The sequence below is a fragment of the Budorcas taxicolor genome, chromosome 24 (assembly GCF_023091745.1).
Source record: "Budorcas taxicolor isolate Tak-1 chromosome 24, Takin1.1, whole genome shotgun sequence".
Classification (NCBI taxonomy): domain Eukaryota; kingdom Metazoa; phylum Chordata; class Mammalia; order Artiodactyla; family Bovidae; genus Budorcas; species Budorcas taxicolor.
The window spans coordinates 33,798,176-33,817,980 of record NC_068933.1 but is presented as its reverse complement, the minus strand read 5'-3'; the positions used below and the strand labels follow the sequence as shown (position 1 = coordinate 33,817,980).

The following is a 19,805-nucleotide window of genomic DNA, read 5'->3' as shown; positions in this document are numbered from 1 at the left end:
TGCTGTCTAACCATCTCATCCTCTACTACCCTCTTTTCCTTTTGCCTTCAGTCTTTCCCAGCATCAGGGTGTTTTCCAATGAATCAGCTCTTCGCATCAGGTGGCCAGCACCAGTCTCTCCAAAAAATATTCAGAACTGATTTCCTTTAGGATTGACTGATTTGATCTCTTTGCAATTCAAAGGATTCTCGAGAGTCTTCTCTGGCACTACAATTTGAAAACATCAGTTCTGCAGCACTCAGCCTTCTTTATGGTCCAGCTCTCACATCTGTACTTGACTACTGGAAAAATTACAGCTTTTACTATACAGACCTTTGCTGGTGAAGTGATGTCTCTGCTTTTTGATACTCTGTCTAGGTTTGTCATAGCTTTCCTTCCAAGGAGCAAGTGTCTTTTAATTTCACAGCTGCAGTCACTGTCAGCAGTGATGTTGGAGCCCAAGAAAATTAAATCTGTCACTGCTTCCACTTTTTCCCCTTCTATTTGCCATGAAGTGATGGTACTCGATGCCATGTTTTTTGTATTTTGAATGTTGAGTTTCATGCCAGCTTTTTCACACTCCTCTTAGAAAACACCCTAGGAATAGAGATTTTCTAGGTAAGTAAAAGTTTGAATAATTGTCTGACTACGTTCTGTTGCTTTTAAGAAAGCTCAAAATAGGCCAGACCTCTTCATTAGCTGTAAGGCTTTTGGCTACCATGCCGCTGAAGAAAGATGAGAATATCTCCAAGGTAAAACATCACAGAGCCCTCTGTCTTAAGAACTGTATCCACCAGGATTCCATCAGAGAAACAGAATCTCACTCCAAATCTGATGCCATCCCTTCAAGCCAGAGCTTCCAGACAAACGAAGGTCTCTTTCACAGGAAGACTGAGTGTGCATTTCAGCCAGTTATCTGTGCCATGTTCTGGGGCCATTAACTAGCTAGAAACTCTCTTTCCCATTATTACTGTTAACTTTAAAAACATCCACAATGTGAAAACTGAGAGTTTTGTTTTATTTGGTTGTTTTAGGACTTCAAGCTCAAGAGACAGCATCTCAAGTAACCCTGAGAAAACTACCCCAAAGAGGCGAGGGAAGGGGCCAGGCTACATGGAACTTTTGCAACAAATGACAGGAAGACCAAATACCAAAAGATTATTGTTAATTAAAGAAAACCAGATAACCCAAGTTAATGAATTTAGCACTTTTCTATGTATGGGAAGATGTAAGAGTCTGGGCTAACTGAAATCATTCCTTTGATTTGCACCTCAGCTGTCTGGAGCCAGTATCCTGTGTCTTTGACATCCTGAGCTTCCCTGGGGTTTACTATAGGGTACGGCTATAGTCTGATGACTGCTAGATCGCAGGTATTCTCCTTCCTGAGTTCCCTCAAGGTTCACCTGCTCACATTGGAGGGCTGCAGTCCCCAAAGACTGTGATATCCTTAGTTACTGATACAGCAGGAAATATTCCATTTCTTATTACCATCCCAGGGGACCCAGGAATGCAAGTGCCTCTGGTCACTAGAATCAGATGACCAAGGAATGTCCCTGGGCAAAAGCCACAGAAATGAGAGCACCACACGTAAAAAGCCAGAGCCCAAGATGTATGTGAAAGCTCCCTTCCAGGAAATTCTGGCACTCTGAGGTGTGACAGGTTGAGAACCGAAAGATAGCGCTCACCCTCCAAAGTCTCAGTGAAGGATTCCAGCAGGTCCCTGTTTAATCAAAAGCCTGACCCTCAGGCCGCAGCTCTTGAGGTAAGCTTACAGACCTCTCTTACAGAAAGACTGGGCTCCTCTAACTGTTCCCCCCTTGTCCTGCCCTGGATATGGTAGCCGGTTAAGAACTCTTTCTCCCTTAGTTACAGTCTTGTGGGAGCCTTGAGCATAAACCACACTGGCCATCAGAATCATTTCACAATTCTCTACAGCCTTGTAGGTCTCATAGACATGAGCCTCTGTTTGTTATCAAAGTTGGAGGTTTCGGGGGCTCATCTTTCAGGTACAGGATTTAAAAGCTGTGGCGCCTGATGTGAGTCAAATACTTCGCCCCCTCAGGGAGGAGCTCTTGGTTTTGAGTTCCCTCCCAATTGTGGGATTGGTGTGTTGGGGTGAGTTTATGGCAAGAGCATGTCTCAGCCTTTCCTTCCTGCTTCAGTGTGGTCTTTCTCTTGTTTGCTCAGTGTAAAGTGGTCATTCCACCAGTTTTTAGCTTTTCTTCACTAGAAATTATTTCATATGTAGCTGTAGATTTGATGTGTTTGTGAAAAGTTGCAAGTTCAAGATTTTTCTGTGTGTACTTCACCATCTTGAAATGGAACCTCTATTTCCATCAGCATTTTAAAGAGATTGCTCCATTGTTATATGACTTTCATATTTCTGAAGAAAGATCTGTTATATTGTGTCTCTTATCTCTTTAAGCCGTGAAGATTTTTTTGGTCTTTGGTTTTTATCAGTCTCCATATTACATATTTGATTGTGTGTTTGTGAGCCTGTAGGACTGCTTAGTGTTCCTAAGTGTCTTGTGACTGTGGTGTAAACACTGTACTATTATACAGATTTCTAAATTTCAAATTATGCTTGTTTGTTTCTCCATAATTATTTCAATGTATTTATTTTTGATGCCCTGCCTTCTTAAACATTTATATCTCCATAATTAATTTTAGTGTACACGTACCTTGGTTCTCGTAATTATTTTAACATATGTAGATGTCTTTGTTTTATATTTTTTTCTTGAATGCTTTATATAAAGACATATTGTTAGTTAAAAGTTTTTTTCTCTGTCTTCATCTTCATTTTTGACTTACAGGAACTGTGTTTTCAGTTTAAATGCTTCTCATATAAACACTACATCTTATATGAATACATCCACCTTTTTCTTCTGCTAAGTATATGAAGTAAGAGACCAATCACTTTAATTGAATTAGAAACCAAAATTGTTAAGGTTCTGTTAGAGTTTTTATTAGGTTCACTCTATATCTAGTTCACTCTTAATTCTAAGGCATAACTCTCCAGGGCTTTCAATTGAGAGACTGTATGTATGTAACCACAATGCAGAAACTGCAGACAAATCATGATCTGCTTTCTGGAAGTCACTTATTTACATTTTAATTTCCTTCTCTTCACATGTTTCAGTTCAATTCAGTCGCTCAGTCATGTCCGACTCTTTGCGACCCCATGAACTGCAGCACGCCAGGCCTCCCTGTCCATCACCAACTCCTGGAGTTTACCCAAGCTCAGGTCCATCGAGTCAGTGATGCCATCCAGCCATCTTGTCCCCTGTTGTCCCCTTTTCCTCCTGCTTTCAATCCCTCCCAGCATTAGGGTCTTTTCCAATGAGTCAATTCTTCACATGAAGTAGCCAAAGTATTGGAGTTTCAGCTTCAGCATCAGTCCTTCCAATGAACATCTAGGACTGATCTCCTTTAGGATGGACTGGTTGGACCTCCTTGCAGTCCAAGGGACTGTCAAGAGTCTTCTCCAACACCACAGTTTAAAAGCATCCATTCTTTGGCACTCAGCTTTCTCTGTAGTCCAACTCTCACATCCATAGCCTTGACTAGACAGACCTTTGTTGGCAAAGTAATTTCTCTGCTTTTTAATACGCTATCTAGGTTGGTCATAACTTTCCTTCCAAGGAGTAAACATCTTTAAATTTCATGGCTGCAATCACCATCTGCAGTGATTTTGGAGTCCAAAAAAATAGTCTGACATTGTTTCCACTGTTTCCCCATCTATTTCCCATGAAGTGATGGGACCAGATTCACATGTTTAGAAGCAGGAAAATGTCTTGAGTGGGCTGTACCATATGTTGAGGCCCCCCAAGTCTCTAATTTTATCACTATAGTAAATGATCCTCCAAATTTGGCCTTCTTTATGTTCTGTTTCCCCTGGGTAAGCTTATAATTTTGATACTCTCACACAGAACTAGGTTTGCAAATGATCTCTGGGATGAAAATCAATTGCTTATTTGCGGTTTACCACTGCCTCTAGGACTTTCAACTGAGATCCAGATGCTGGGGCTCCTTTTATGTTCTCATATTTCTTTGTGGTTAAATCAAAGGTTTTTGGCTTAATCTTCCCATTAGAGTAATAGTAAACTGCTTTTTAAGTAGATAGAATCCTATGAGAATTAAGCACATAAAGTGTGTGGATTGGATAGTAAATATGAAAATAAATCAGTTATGATTCCAAGATTTTTTGCTTTGGGTAAAGTAAGATGAAAACGAAAGATGTCATTTTAATGATTTGTCTTGAAAACACATTTACACAGAAACACTATTGACCAATAAGTCAATTATTTGTTTTAAAATGTTTCTTATATACATATATGTTTCAGGTTTACTAAAAGTTAGAAGATAAACTGCATACTTTAGTTAATCCTAAGGTATCTGTTTGGGTAGTAGACAAGATGCTTTCAATATTTAAATATTTCATTAAAGTGGTTTTTTTGTGTGTGTGACTTTAAAAATTGTTGTATGGCAAAACCAATACAATATCATAAAGTAATTAACCTCCAATTAAAATAAATAAATTTATATTTTCAAAAACTATTTTATTTTCAAATTTTGTATTATGCTTTTATGTTGTGCAATATTTTAGGCAATCTCAGAATAAATGTACTCATTAATTATTTTAAATGCAGCAGCAGTATCACTAACCACACATTGTTTTTTTCAGGCTCATCTTTTGCTCCTCCAGAGTGTTTCCAGCAGCTTAACTCTATGAACGATCAATCTGGGAACTGTGGCGTAACTCCTACTGGGTTCACACCGTGTAGCTCTGAGTATGTTCCAGGAAATCTATCTGAGAAATGTTATTTATTGTCTTAAATTTGAAAATACCATGAGATAATTTACTTTATACATAAGCAAAATGTCACTTTATCATGAAAAAGACTATATTTAACCAAACTATAAATGTCTTAAGTACAGAATGTCTGTACTTATTTTTTTTAATATAAATTTATTTATTTTAATTGGAGGTTAATTACTTTCCAATATTGTATTGGTTTTGCCATACATCAACATGAATCCACCACAAGTATACACGTGTTCCCCATCCTGAAGCCCCCTCCCTCCTCCCTCCCCGTACCATCCCGCTGGGTCGTCTCAGTGCACCAGCCCCGAGCATCCAGTATCATCACTTGTACCGTCTGTCCCACAGAGCATTTCATTTACATATAAGTACATTAACTGCCCATTAGTTTGACAGGTAATTTTCATTTTTGCATGCTATCACTTTAATTTTACAAATGATGACCATTGTTTAGTGATCTAATAAAAATGCATGAATTTCTGCTATCCAGGAAGTAAAGCACCGTGTTTAAGAACATGCACTCTGCAGGCAGCCATCTTGGTTTCAAGGACTAATCCCAATGGTTACCTACTGTTGTGGCTTTGGACATGTGCTTCATGTTCCTGAGGTGTAAAACATGAATACCGGTTTCACTAACGTCACAGGGCTTGTGCCAGTGTAGAATTTAGATACTCTAATAAACACAGCTAAAATGGGACTGACACTCAGTATGCACAATATGAGTGTTAATTGCTAATTACTATGTGCCTGCTATGTCACTTTAGTCATGTCCGACTCTTTGTCACCCTGGACTGTAGCCCACCAGGCTCCCCTGTCCATGGAATTCTCCAGGTAAAAATACTGGAGTAGGTAGCCATGCCCTCCTCCAGGGGATCTTCCCCACCCAGGGATCAAATCAAGTCTCTTATGTCTCCTGCATTGGCAAGCAGGTTCTTTACCATTAGCACCATCTGGGAAGTTCTAATCACTATGATTATTATATATATATTAGAACTAGAATGTTACTGTGATATTTTTATGCTATTTCAAACATGGTTTGATATCTAAAATAAAAATTCTATTTAAAAAATTTGTTTGCATGATTAGCAGGAAGATTTCTCATATAACCTTTACTCATACTTGCCAGTGGCTTGCATTTTGCCCAGTTGGTTTGTCCTTCTGTTTTTCAAATTCTCTTCTCCTTTCCTCCTTTCAAAATTATTTTCCTAAACCATTTGAATGTAAATTGAATACTATGCTTCATTATCCTTAAATAAATCATTGTGTCTTTCTTGGGGACAAAATTTTTTAATGGCTATACTGTAGCTGTCAAAATTCACAATAAAACTTCATTCATTATCTCAATAAAGTATTTACAGTTCTTTGCTTTGTTCAGGAGCCAATCTAGAGTCACATGTTTGCAAGAGTCATAATGTATTTTTAAACTTTAATCTAGAACATTTTATTTGTTTTTTTTGTTATTTTTACTTTTTAAAAAAATACTGCAGGCCAATCATTTTGTAAAATTTTCCTCAAACTGGGTTTGATAGTTAGTTAGATTCATGTTATAAATTTTGTCATACTTGCCACTAAAGTGGTATTGTACCATCAAGTACAATATTCAGAGGGCACATCCCAATTTCTCTCAGTGTTGGATATGTTAGGTTAAACTATTTGGTAAAGTTAATTTTTTTTAGGTCTCTCAATTGTAAAGTTACTCTTTCCCTTTGTGTTTAATGCATAAACTGAAACTATAGGCATATTCTGTTCTTCAAACTTTTGCCCTCTAGTTTTAAAGTTCACTGATTATTTTCTAACTCCATTATTGCCTCTGTCTTTAAGCTAAAAATGTATTGTAGAAAGAAGTATTCCCTCCTACTTATTGATTTCTGTATTTGTCTACATCAGTTCAGACTCAGCAATTGTTACTTGACTCAAGAGTATAGAATATATTACTATCATTTATTTTAATGCTTACTTTCTCAAATTGTCTCACTTTTGGCTAGTGAGAGTTTACTTTAACTGGCCACAATGTTTTTTTCAAAAGTCTGTATGATACTTTAAAAACTTACAAGTTTCTCTAGCACAAAAAAACAGACATCCTAGGACACTTATTATATATATTTTTTTTTACCCTTGCTGTGGATTCAGCTATTTCTCTAAATAAACAAAGGAATTTCCCATTGCCTTTTATCAGAGAAGAGTACTTAGAAAACAAACATCTCAGCACCAGGTGTGCCCATTTCTACTGTTTTTCATGATCTCTAAGTCTTCTCAGTGAACAAAGGTAGAACATACAAGTATCATATATTTATTTCTGTATCCACGTGTTGTATCTCTGTTTTTAAAACATGAACTTATAGTGATCATTTTATGGCAAAATACATCTTGCATTTATGAGCTGCTTTCTTATATGCTCAAGCCCAGAAGCACAAAAATTTGTTTCACAATTGCTAAAACATATTCTGACTAAAGGAAACTTTCTAGCTATTGTGCTTACATTCTCTTTTAAATCATTGATCTTTTTATATTAGCTGCTGTGAGGTGCTTATCTGCTAACTACATTATCTGGGTCATTTTGCCATTGATATCTAGTGCTTTATTTGCACCTATATCGTGTTTTAAGTGTTGCATACATTTATGATTTTCTGTATGAAGGTGAAGGTGAAGCCACTCAGTCGTGTCTGACTCTTTGCGACCCCATGGACTGTAACCTACTAGGCTTCTCCGTCCATGGGATTCTCCAGGCAAGAATACTGGAGTGGATTGCCATTTCCTTCTCCAGGGGATCTTCCCGACCCAGGGATCGAACCCGGGTCTCCCGCATTAGAGGCAGACGCTTTAACCTCTGAGCCACCAGGGAAGCCAATTTACCTACCTACAAACATTATATTATTTTCAGATGTAAAACATAATAATTCAATATTTTTATAAATTACACACCATACAAAGTTATTAGACAATACTGACTATATTCCCTGTGCTGCACTATTACATCCCTGCGGCTTATCTATTTTATTATACCCCTGGTGGTTTGTACCTCTTAATCCCCTTCACCCATTTGGTGCTTTCCATATCCCTCTCCGATCTGGTAACCACTAGCCTGAATCTGTGAGTATGTCCCTGTTTTTCTCACCTTTCTTTGTTTTATTTTTAGATTCCACATACAAGTAAAAGCATACGATATTTGTTTTTCTCTGTCTGATTTAGTTCAAAATGCATGAATCAATATGCTCTCCAGGTCTACCCATGTTCTTGCAAACAGCAAGATTCCATTTTTTGTGTGACTAATATTGTCATTTATATATATATATATTTATATATATATAATATACAAATAACATAAATGTATCTCACATCTATATGCATTCATCTAATGGTGGGTACTTAGGTTGCCTCCATATCTTAATCTTAGTCTCTCAGTCATGTCTGACTCTTGGCAATCCCACGGACTGTAGCTTGCCAGGCTTCTCTGTTCATGCAATTCTCCAGGCAAGAATACTAGAGTGGGTTGTCATTTCTTCTCCAGGGGACCTTCCCGACCCAGGGATCAAACCCAGGTCTTCCGCACTGCAGGCAGTTTCTTTACCATCTGAGCCACCAGGGAAGGCCGTATCTTAGCTATTTTAAATAATGCTGCAATAAACATTGGGGTACCTATATCTCTTCGAAGTAGTATTTTCCTTTTCTTCAGATAAATATCTAGGGGTGGAATTGTTGGATTGTATGGTATTTTAATTTTTTTGTTTTATGAAACTCCATACTGTTTTTCATTTACCTGTAAAACTTCCCACTAAAAGTTTACTACAGTTTCTTTTCTCTGCATCCTGACCAACCCATGTTTTTATTGTCGTTGTTTTACCCTTTGGTCTCTTTGAAAATAGCCATTCTGACAGATGTGAGATAATACCTCCCTGTGGTTTTGATTTGCATTTCCCTGATGATTAGTAATGTTTAGTGCCTTTTCATGTACCTTTTGGCTCTCTGTATGCCTTTGGGAAAATGTCTATTCAGGTCCTTGTTGTTGTTGCTGTTGTTTAGTTGCCAAGTCATGTCCAACTCTTATAGAGTTACTCTGTAAGTTACTCTTATAGACTGTAACCTGCCAGGCTCCTCTGTCTATTGGATTTCCCAGGCAAGAATACTGAAGTGGGTGCCATTTCCTTCTCCAAGGGATCTTCCCGACCCAGGGATAGAACCCATGTCTCCTGCATTGCGGGTGCATTCCTTACAACTGAGCCACCAGGGGAGCCCTATTCAGGTCCTGTGCCCATATTTTAATTGAATTGGTGAGGTTTTCTATTGAGTTGTATAAGTTCTTTATATATTTTGGATATTAACCCCTTTACAGATATCTTCTTCCACATTGCTTTTGTGTTTTGACCACGGTTTCCTTTACTATGTAAATTCCTTTTAGTTCAGTTGGGTCCCATTTGTTTCTCTGCTTCTGTTGCCTTTGCCTAAGGAGATCAAAAAATATACAAATTATTAAGGTGAATGTCAAAGGACATACTGACTATGTTTTCTTTTTTAAAAAATCTTTTTATTTTATTATATTGGCATATAATTTATGATTAGCAATCTTGTAATAATTTCAGGTGGACAGAAAAGGGACGCAGCCATTCATATACATATATTAATTCTTCCCCTAACTCTCCTCCCATTCAGGCTTTCAATAGCATTAAGCAGATTTCTCTGTGCTATACAGTAGAATCTTGTTGGTCATCCATTTAAAATATAACAGTGTGTACATGTCCATCCCAAACACCTTAACTATCCCTTTCCCCCATCCTCCCAAGCCTGGCAACCATAATTTCATTCTCTGAGTCCATAAGGCTCTTGTTTCTATATTAGTTTTCTGTCTGAATGATATGTTCATTGATGAAAGTGAGTTGTTAAAGTCCCTCACTCTTATTGTGTTACTGTCTATTTCTCCCTTTAAGGTTGTTAGTATTTGCTTTACATGTTGAGGAGCTCCTATAATGGGTGCATATATATTTGCAATTATTGTATCTTCTTTTTGGATTGATCCCTTGACCATTATGTAGTGTCCTTCTTTGTCTCTTAAGTCTTTGTCTTAAAGTCTATCATGTGATGTGCATATTGTTACACCAGATTTCTTTTATTTTCCATTTGTATGGAATACCTTTGTTCCATCCTGTCACTCTGTGTGTGTGTGTGTGTGTGTCCTTAGTTCTGATGCGGGTCTCTTGTAGACAGCTTACATATATGTCTTATCTTTGTATCCACTCAGCCAGTCTATGTGTTTTGGTTGGTGCATGTAATCCATTTACATTTAAGGTAATTAACAATATATATGTTCCTACTTTATTATTCAGTCACCATGTCATGTCTAACTCTCTGGGACCCCATGAATTGCAGCATTCCAGGTTTCCCTGCACTTTACTATCTCCCTGAGTTTGCTCAAACTCATATCCATTGCCTGGAAAATCCCATGGACAGAGGAGACTGGTGGGCGACATTCCATGGAGTTGCAAAGAGTCAAGCAACTGAGTACACACACACACAGCCACAGAAGTAGCAGTAACCTGTCTACAAGGGAAGGATTCAATCCAATTAGAAAAAACACAATCCATTGCCAAGACATGTTTATGTCCATAAGATAGAGAAAGCTGAATAACATCTATTTGCTGATATACAAGTGGTACATTAGGCAGTTTAAAGTTTCCAGGAGAAATGCAGACGGATTTTCCTGAATTGTGTTTCAGACGCATGGGGGAAAGTAGGCACTCTTTGCATTAATGTTTCCATCAGTTCATAAAGTAGACCAATGATTCAATGCATGTCTGGTAGTCAGTAATGGAAATTTCAGAGCCTCTGGCAGTACTGAATTCAGTATTCAAACTGAAGTTTTCTCTTTTTATTGGGTCATCAGTTATTAGATTTCCAATATTGTTTTTCTTTTTTCTGAGGCAAAAATATTATTATTCCTTGTCATCCTTTTTTCTCCATTCCCCATACTTTATTAGCTTCCATCCCTACCTAAAGTAAAATATTCACTATATTTGAGATGCATAGTGTCTTCCTTAGCATCTCTGTGGATAAGCCCAGGCAATATATTATGGCCTTTACTTGGGAAGGAAGGCAATACACCTGGACAGTATATGCCCCACAGTTTTAACAAAAGTCCCCCCTACTCCCAAGCCATAAAAGCTGATTTAGATGCTATACCATTCCCTGGAGGCTCTACTTAATTACAATATATAGACAATTTTCTTCTCTGCTCCCTAATGCAGGCCTCTTCATAAGAAGATAGCATCTATCTGTTAAAACTTTTAGCCTTAGAGGGACACAGTCTCCAAAGAAAAGTTGAGTTTGCTCAAACTCAGGTTTTATATTTGGGGCACCTAATCTCAGAACAAGGGCTACATTAGATCCAGTACTCCAAACTAAGTGCCACTTGTGAGGTTTTCTTAGACTACCTAGGTAATGTTGAAATGAGAATTCCAAACTTCTCTCTTATGACCAAACTTTGTATATTTGACTAAAAATAACAAACCTTATCCTATTATTTAGGAAGATCAGGGTGACATAGCCTTGAAAGCCTAAAAGAAAACTGTAAATCTCCCTGCCCTTAGACATCCCAATTATCAACTTTTCTCCCCCCACTGCCCCAACCACCTTTTTTTTTTAATTTAAAAGGAAGGAAGTGTCCTTGGGATACTGACCCTAAAACACTAGGGAAACCATTGACTCATAGGATATCAATAGCCAACAGCTAGACCCTGTAACATGAGGATAACTCTTTTGCCTCAGTGCCACTACTGCCACTATCCTCTTAGTCAAGGTCACCAAGACATAGTCTTGGAATCCTTTTTACCATCTTTGTACCTCATAAAACAAGTCCTTCTGAATTCTCATCACACTCAACATTCTCTGGCCAGTCATCGCATCTCCTATAAAATTGTCTTAATAACCACTTCCCATATAACTTCTCATATAGCTTTTTCTCACTGTAATAATCTTAAGTCTTAAAACACTACCTATTTATTCATATAAAGTTTGTCAAAGTAGAACACAGCATACTAATAACAGAGTGTATAGACTTTCCTGTTGAAGCTTTTATCATTTTCCTTAATTTTATTTGATTTTTAAATTTACATAGACTATAAATATTGAATATACAACTTGATAAATAATTCCATTTGCAGAAATGTTTCCTCCAATCTGTGCCCCATACAACCTATGTTGTTTTCTTAATGGTAATAGATAAATGTATTCTGTTCAAAAACTCCATACTAATAGAATGCTACAGTATGCTTTTTTTTTTTTTGTATGCCATAATATGCCCAGAACAATTTTTTTGTGATTAAAATAAACTGCTCTTGTCATAGTATTTCAGTTTTTATTACTGAGTAATTATGAATATCACTAAAATTATATACAAAATTATATGTATATTTATAATTAATACAATATATACTTATATATTTGTATATTATATTTATTGATGATCAATTATGCGGTGCATTTTTTTGTTGTTCATCTTGGCTATCATGAATAAAGCTGCTCTTTTCAGGATCAGGTCTTTGCAGCAAATATATTTCCACTTATATTGGAAAGATACCTACATACATAGGAATATAATTGCTCATTCTTGTAATTTCATATTAACATTTTTTAAAATTTACCAAATTGCTTCCCAAAGTGGCTATGCAATTTTACATGCAAACTAGCAGAGTCTAAGAATTCTATTTCCTCCATAATTTGTTACTACTTGGTAATGTCAGTCATTTTTATTTTAGCCATTCTACTTCTAACTTGCTTTTGTTTCCATTTGCATTTGTCTAACTGATATTTAGAGCATTTTCTAAGCCTTTTATGTTACTGTGTGTGTCTTTCTCTATGATGAATCTTAAATTTTTTCCAGTTTATTTGGAATGGTTTAGGATCAGGAAGCAACAGTTAGAACTAGACATGGAACAACAGACTGGTTCCAAATAGGAAAAGGAGTACGTCAAGGCTGTATGTTGTCACCCTGCTTATTTAACTTCAATGCAGAGTACATCATGAGAAATGCTGGGCTGGAAGAAGCACAAGCTGAAATCAAGATTGCAGGGAAAAATATCAAGAACCTCAGATATGCAGATGACACCACCCTTATGGCAGAAAGTGAAGAGGAACTAAAAACTCTTTTGATGAAAGTGAAAGAGGAGAGTGATAAAGTTGGCTTAAAGCTCTCAACATTCAGAAAACTAAGATCATGGCATCTGGTCCCATCACTTCATGGGAAATAGATGGGGAAACAGCGGAAACAGTGTGAAACTTTATTTTGGGGGGCTCCAAAATCACTGCAGATGGTGACTGTAGCCATGAAATAAAAAGACATTTACGTCTTGGAAGAAAAGTTATGACCAACCTAGATAGCATATTGAAAAGCAGAGACATTACTTTGCCAACAAAGGTCCGTCTAGTCAAGGCTATGGTTTTTCCAGTGGTCATGTATGGATGTGAGAGTTGGACTGTGAAGAAAGCTGAGCACCAAAGAATTGATCCTTTTGAACTGTAGTGTTGGAGAAGACTCTTGAGAGTCCTTTGGACTGCAAGGAGATCCACCCAGTCCATTCTGAAGGAAATCAGCCCTGGGATTTTTTTGGAAGGAATGATGCTGAAGCTGAAACTCCAGTACTTTGGCCACCTCATGCGAAGAGTTGATTCTTTGGAAAAGACTCTGATGCTGGGAGGGATTGAGGGCAGGAGGAGAAGGGGACGACAGAGGATGAGGCTGGATGGCATCAGTGACTCGATGGACGTGAGTCTGCATGAACTCCGGGAGTTGGTGATGGACAGGGAGCCCTGGCGTGCTGCGATTCATGGGGTCGCAAAGAGTCGGACACGACTGAGCAACTGAACTGAACTGAACTGAGCCTTCTTATCGCTGAATTTTACCTATGTATGTTTTTATTCTGAACTAACTGCAGATTTTTGGGAGATTTCAAAAGTAACCTAGAAAGAATACAGAGGACCCCTGTATACTTCAGCTGTTTTCCCCAAATGGTAACCTCAAATGACTTATATATCTTACCTGTAGTAAAATATCCAAGCCAGGAAATTGACACTGGTAAATTCACAGACATTACTCCTTATATTGGAGAAGGAAATTGCAACCCACTCCAGTATTCTTGCCTGGAGAATCCCATGGACTGAGGAGCCTGGTGGACTGCAGTCCACGGGGTCACAAAGAGTCGGACACGACTGAGTGACTTTACTTACTTACTCACTCCTCATATATCATCAGTTTCCCATGGATTCATTTGTGGTGTGTGTGTACGTGTATGTGGGTTTGAACTGCCGTCTTGTCAATATTGCATTGCAAAGTGATAAATATAGAATGTCTGGGTTTATTTCAGTGTTCTTTCCTTTTTCTCAATCAGGTTTTAGTTTTCAGTGTTCAAGTGTTGCATGTATTTTAAGTATATTGCTGAATGTTTTGCTTTTGAAAATATTGTGAACAGAATGGTTCTCTAAATTTTATTTTCTCATTGTTCACTGCCAGTATCTAATAAAAACAACAATGCAAATAATATATTGATCTTTTATATTGTGTGAACCACATAAATTCTCTCTTTCTCCCTTTTTGTGTGTGAGCTTCTTAGTATTTCCATGTCCAGGATCATGTAATCCACAAATGAAGTCTGAATTATCCTTTTCTAATTAGGATACCTTTATTTTGTTTTTCTTGCTTGACTGTATACATATCTACCAAAATGTTGAACTGTAAGTGGAGAAAGAAAAGATTTACTTATTACCAATTTTATGAGACAAATTTAGCCATTACAAGGAAGTTTATTGTTAGCTGTAGTTTTTTTGTTAATACCCTTTATCTGATTTGGAAATTCCCCCTATATTTCTACTTTTCTGAGAATTTTTAATCTTACATGGTGGTTCTATTTTTAGTGCTTTTCATACATCTATTTTCATGAATCTGTTTTTGATGCATTTTCCCTATTGATATAATTTATTACATTAATTTGTTTTCAGATGTTAAAAATCATGAGCCATGTTCTTATTATTCACTCTAACAATGTCTGGCTTTTAACTGATTGTTTATAGACCGTTTCCATTAAAAGTGATTACTGATGTACTATCTTCAAATAACAGAGTAATAGTTCACATTCAAATGCTGTAATTATACACTCCTTCATGTGTAGTGAAGGTGTACTATAATGGTTTCCCAATTCCTCCATCCAGTCCCTTGTGAGGCTTCTTGTTGCTTACTTTGCTTATACATATACAGTAAATATCCAATACATTCTTTGTATTATTTTTAATATAAATTTATTTATTTTAATTGGGTGTTAATTACAATATTGTATTGGTTTTGCCATACATCAACATGTATCTGCCACAGGTATACACGTGTTCCCCATCCTGAACCCTCCTCCCTCCTCCCTCCTCGTACCATCCCTCTGGGTCATCTCAGTGCACCAGCCCCAAGCATCCAGTATCATGCATTGAACTTGGACTGGCAACTCATTTCATATATGAGATTATACATGTTTAAATGCCATTCTCCCAAATCATCCCACCCTCTCCCTCTCCCACAGAGTCCAAAAGACTGTTCTATACATTGTTCGTATTATTGCTTTGAGAAGATAGTTATCTTTTAGCTCAGTTAAGAGTAAGAAAAATAGACACATTTTTCTTTCAATTTTTTCATTTTCTGATGCTGTCCCTTTTTTTGTAGATCAAAGTTTCTGACACAAATTTCTTTTCTGTGTAAAGGACTTTTTTAAAAAATATTTCTTGCAAGTAAGATATGCTTGCAAAGAATTCTATCACTTTTTGCCTGAAAAAATCTCTATTATTTGAAAGATAATTTTACTGGACAGAATTCTTCATTAGATTTTTCTTTTCTTACAGCAGTCAAAATTTCCTTCCAAATCTTAACTGCATGATTTTTAAATGAAAAGTCTGCTGTAATTCTTATCTTTGTTCCTCTAAGTAAGGTGTGCCCCAACCTAGTTGCCTTCGAGAGTTTCTCATTGATTTTGATTTACTTTAGTTTGAATGTGATATATTTATAGATGGTTTTTATTTTGATATTTATCCCACTTGGCATTTTCTAAGTTTCTTGTATTTGTGTTTTCATGTCTGTCAATAGTTTTGTGAAGATCTTGTTCATTATTTTTTTCAAGTTTTTTCCTATTCTGTTTCTTCTCCTTCTGCTGCTCTTACTACAAGTATGTTACACTTTCTTTAATTGTCTTACAGTTCTTGGGTTTTTCTATTTTTTTCTCCATTATTTTGTTTTATTGTGGTTCAGTTCAGGAAGTTTCTATCAATCTATCACTGAGTTCTCTTAAGTTTTTCTTCTGTTGCTTAGATTGAGTGTTGTTGATGAAAGCTTGGAAGCCATTTTTAAATTTTTGTTGGGTTTTTTATGCTTTTATTTTCTCTTTTTTCTTATAGTTTGTTCTTACAGTTTTCATATCTCTGTTGATATTGTTTCTCTGGCCTTTCATGTTGCTGTCTTTTGCTTTTTAAACCTTTAAAATATTAACCAAAGTGATCTTAAATTTCATATCTAATAATTCCAAGATCTGTTTTGTATTTGATTTGTTTCTGATGCTTTTTTTATCTCTTTAGACTGTTTTTGTTTTCTTGCCTTTTAATATAACTAGTACTTTTTTGTGTTGAAAGTTGGTCATGTTATATAGGGTAGTAGGCACCGAAGCAAATAAGCTTTTAATGTGAGAATATATGTTAATATTTTTAGGGGATAGGTTGTGTCTAATGTTTGTTGTAGCTATAGGCACCAGAACCTTCAGATTCCATTAGTGAAGTAATTTATTTCTCTCTTCTTAAATTTGGAACTTCCTTTCATCCCAGCCCTCAAAGGGAATATGTGTCTTGGAGCTCTCTCAGTTATAATTTACTTCTATTTCTGCTGGAGACTTGTTACTATGGTTTTACAGTTGGCGGGGGGTGGGGGGGGTGGTGGTACAGGTGGACCTTCTCTAGTTTTTACATAAGCCTTTCTTTTAATGAGTTTGTGTCTCAGGGGTATGGATAACAAAAGTGTTTTTAATCCTCCTCCAGGTGTAGGGTGCCCCATCCCATGCCCCCATTCTCTAGTCCCCATTCTGCAGCTACCATCCCCAACCTATATTCTTAAGCCTTTTCTGTTATTGATCATGACTATATTTATTATTCTTTTAGGTGAGTCAAGACAAGTGGAGTTGGCAAGAGTGGGATGAAAGTCTTTCTACCTAGAGATTAAGCCTTTGTTAGACAGCTGGGTCTGGGAATTTCATAATGATTACTCTTCACCTCCCCCTGCAAGTGTATATGGAGAGCTCTCACGTATACTCCCCAAAAGAAACATATAGTTTCTGGAGAAAAGGCAAATGAAAATATAACTGTATTACTCAAGAGCTTCACGTTTTCATAGTAGTCCACACTCAGTTTCCAGCAATTTGTCAAAATTTGTATTTAAATATTATTAGTGTCTTACATAGTTCAGTGGCTTATGCTCCAGATAAGCAAATTACAAGTGCTATACTTGTTGTTTTTGCAGGCACTTAGCTTTCCAGATACATGTAAGTGGTTTTTTCTGCAACTGCAATTCTCTGATGGGTCCCAAAAAAGTCATTGATTTCCGTTTACTCGGCATTTTCTTGTAATGACTGAAAAAACAAAGCCTTCTTAAGTAAACAGTGCAAAGAAATAGAGGAAAACAATAGAATGGGAATGACTAGAGATCTCTTCAAGAAAATTAGAGATACCAAGGGAACATTTCATGCAAAGATGGACACAATAAGGGACAGAAATTGTGTGGACCTAACAGAAGCAGAAGATATTAAGAAGAGGTGGCAAGAATACACAGAAGAACTATACAAAAAGGTCTTAATGACCCAATTACCACAATGGTGAAGTTACTCATCTAGAGCCGGACATCCGTGAGTGTGAAGTTAGATGGGCCTTAGGGAACATTACTACGAACAAAGCTAGTGGAGGTAATGGAATTCCAGCTGAGCTATTTCAAATCCTAAAAGATGATGCTGTGAAAGTGCTCTACTCAGTATGCCAGCAAATTTGGAAAACTCAACAGTGGCCACAGGACTGGAAAAGGTCAGTTTTCATTCCAATTCCAAAGAAAGGCAATGCCAAAGAATGTTCAAACTGCCACACAATTGCTTTCATTTCACATGCTAACAAGGCAATGTTCAAAATTTTTTAAGCTGGGCTTCAACAGTACAGTGCTCTATACTTTGAATCCCGTACCTCTTGCAGGTAGCCTTAGAAACTGGCCTCAAAATAGTTGTTAACCTTCTGAACTCAAACTAATTTAACACCACCCATATCACTTTGCCAACGAGGGTCCACAGACTGAAAGCTATGGTTTTTCCAGTAGTCATGTATGGATGTCAGAGTGGGACCTTAAAGAATGCTGAGTGCTAAAAAATTGATGCTTTTGAACTGTAGTGTTGGAAAAGATTCTTGAGACTCCCTTGAACAGCAAGGAAATCAAACCAATTAATCCTGAAGGAAATCAACCCTGAATATTCATTGGAAATACTGATGCTGAAGCTCCAATACTTTGGTCACCTGACGTGAAGAGCCGACTCATTTGAAAAGACCCTGATGCGAGATAGTCACGATGGTGTGATCACTCAGCTAGAGCCAGACATCCTGGAATGTGAAGTCAAATGGGCCTTAGAAAGCATCACTGCGAACAAAGCTAGTGGAGGTGATGGAATTTCAGTTGAGCTATTTCAAATCTTGAAAGATGATGCTGTGAAAATGTTGTACTCAAAATGACAGCAAATTTGGAAAACTCAGCAGTGGCCACAGGACTGGAAAAGGTCAGTTTTCATTCCAATCCCAAAGAAAGGCAATGCCAAAGAATGCTCAAACTACTGCACGATTGCATTCATCTCACACGCTAGTAAAGTAATGCTCAAAATTCTCCAAGCCAGGCTTCAGCAGTATGTGAACCATGAACTTCCAGATGTTCAAGCTGGTTTCAGAAAAGGCAGAGGAACAAGAGATCAAATTGCCAACATCTGATGGATCATCAAAAATGCAAGAGAGTTCCAGAAAAACATCTACTTCTGCTTTATTGACTATACCAAAGCCTTTGACTGTGTGGATCATAATCAACTGTGGAAAATTCTGAAAGAGATGGGAATATCAGACCAACTGACCTGCCTCTTGAGAAACCTATATGCAGGTCAGGAAGCAACAGTTAGAATTGGACATGGAACAACAGACTGGTTCCAAATAGGAAAAGGAGTACATCAAGGCTGTATATTTCACCCTGCTTATTTAACTTATATGCAGAGTACATCATGAGAAACACTGGGCTGGAAGAAGCACAAGCTGGAATCAAGATTGCCGGGAGAAATATCAATAACAACCTCAGATATGCAGATAACACAACCCTTATGGAAAAAGTGAAGAAGAACTAAAGGGCCTCTTGATGAAAATGAAAGAGGAGAATGATAAAGTTGGCTTAAAGCTCAACATTCAGAAAACTAAGATCATGGCATCCAGGCCCATCACTTCATGGGAAATAGATGGAGAAACAGTGGAAACTGTGACAGGCTTTATTTTGGGGGGCTCCAAAATCACTCAGATGGTGATTGAAGCCATGAAATTAAAAAGACGCTTACTCCTTAGAAGGAAAGTTATGACCAACCTAAATAGCATGTTCAAAAGCAGAGACATTACTTTGCCAACAAAGGTCTGTCTAGTCAAGGCTATGGTTTTTCCAGTGGCCACGTATGGATGTGAGAGTTGGACTGTGAAGAAAGCTGAGCACTGAAGAATTGATGCTTTTTAAACTGTGGTGTTGGAAAAGACTCTTGAGAGTCCCTTGGGTTGCAAGGAAATCCAACCAGTCCATCGTAAAGGAGATCAGTCCTGGGTGTTCATTGGAAGGACTGATGTTGAAGCTGAAACTCCAATATTTTGGCCACCTTATGTGAAGAGCTGACTCATTTGAGAAGACCCTGATGTTGGGAAAGTTTGAAGGCAGGAGGAGAAGGGGACGACAGAG

General features: G+C 37.3%; 1 protein-coding gene across 1 annotated transcript in view; it reads left to right on the top strand.

Moving 5' to 3' along the window:
• The window catches only part of LOC128068335 (disintegrin and metalloproteinase domain-containing protein 2), a 111,996-nt gene that overhangs the window by 76,828 nt on the left and 15,363 nt on the right, over positions 1 to 19,805 (top strand). Inside the window, exon 15 of the mRNA XM_052661482.1 lies at positions 4,664 to 4,769. Coding sequence (XP_052517442.1) covers positions 4,664 to 4,769 — 106 coding nt within the window. The remainder of the gene's footprint in view (positions 1 to 4,663; positions 4,770 to 19,805) is intronic.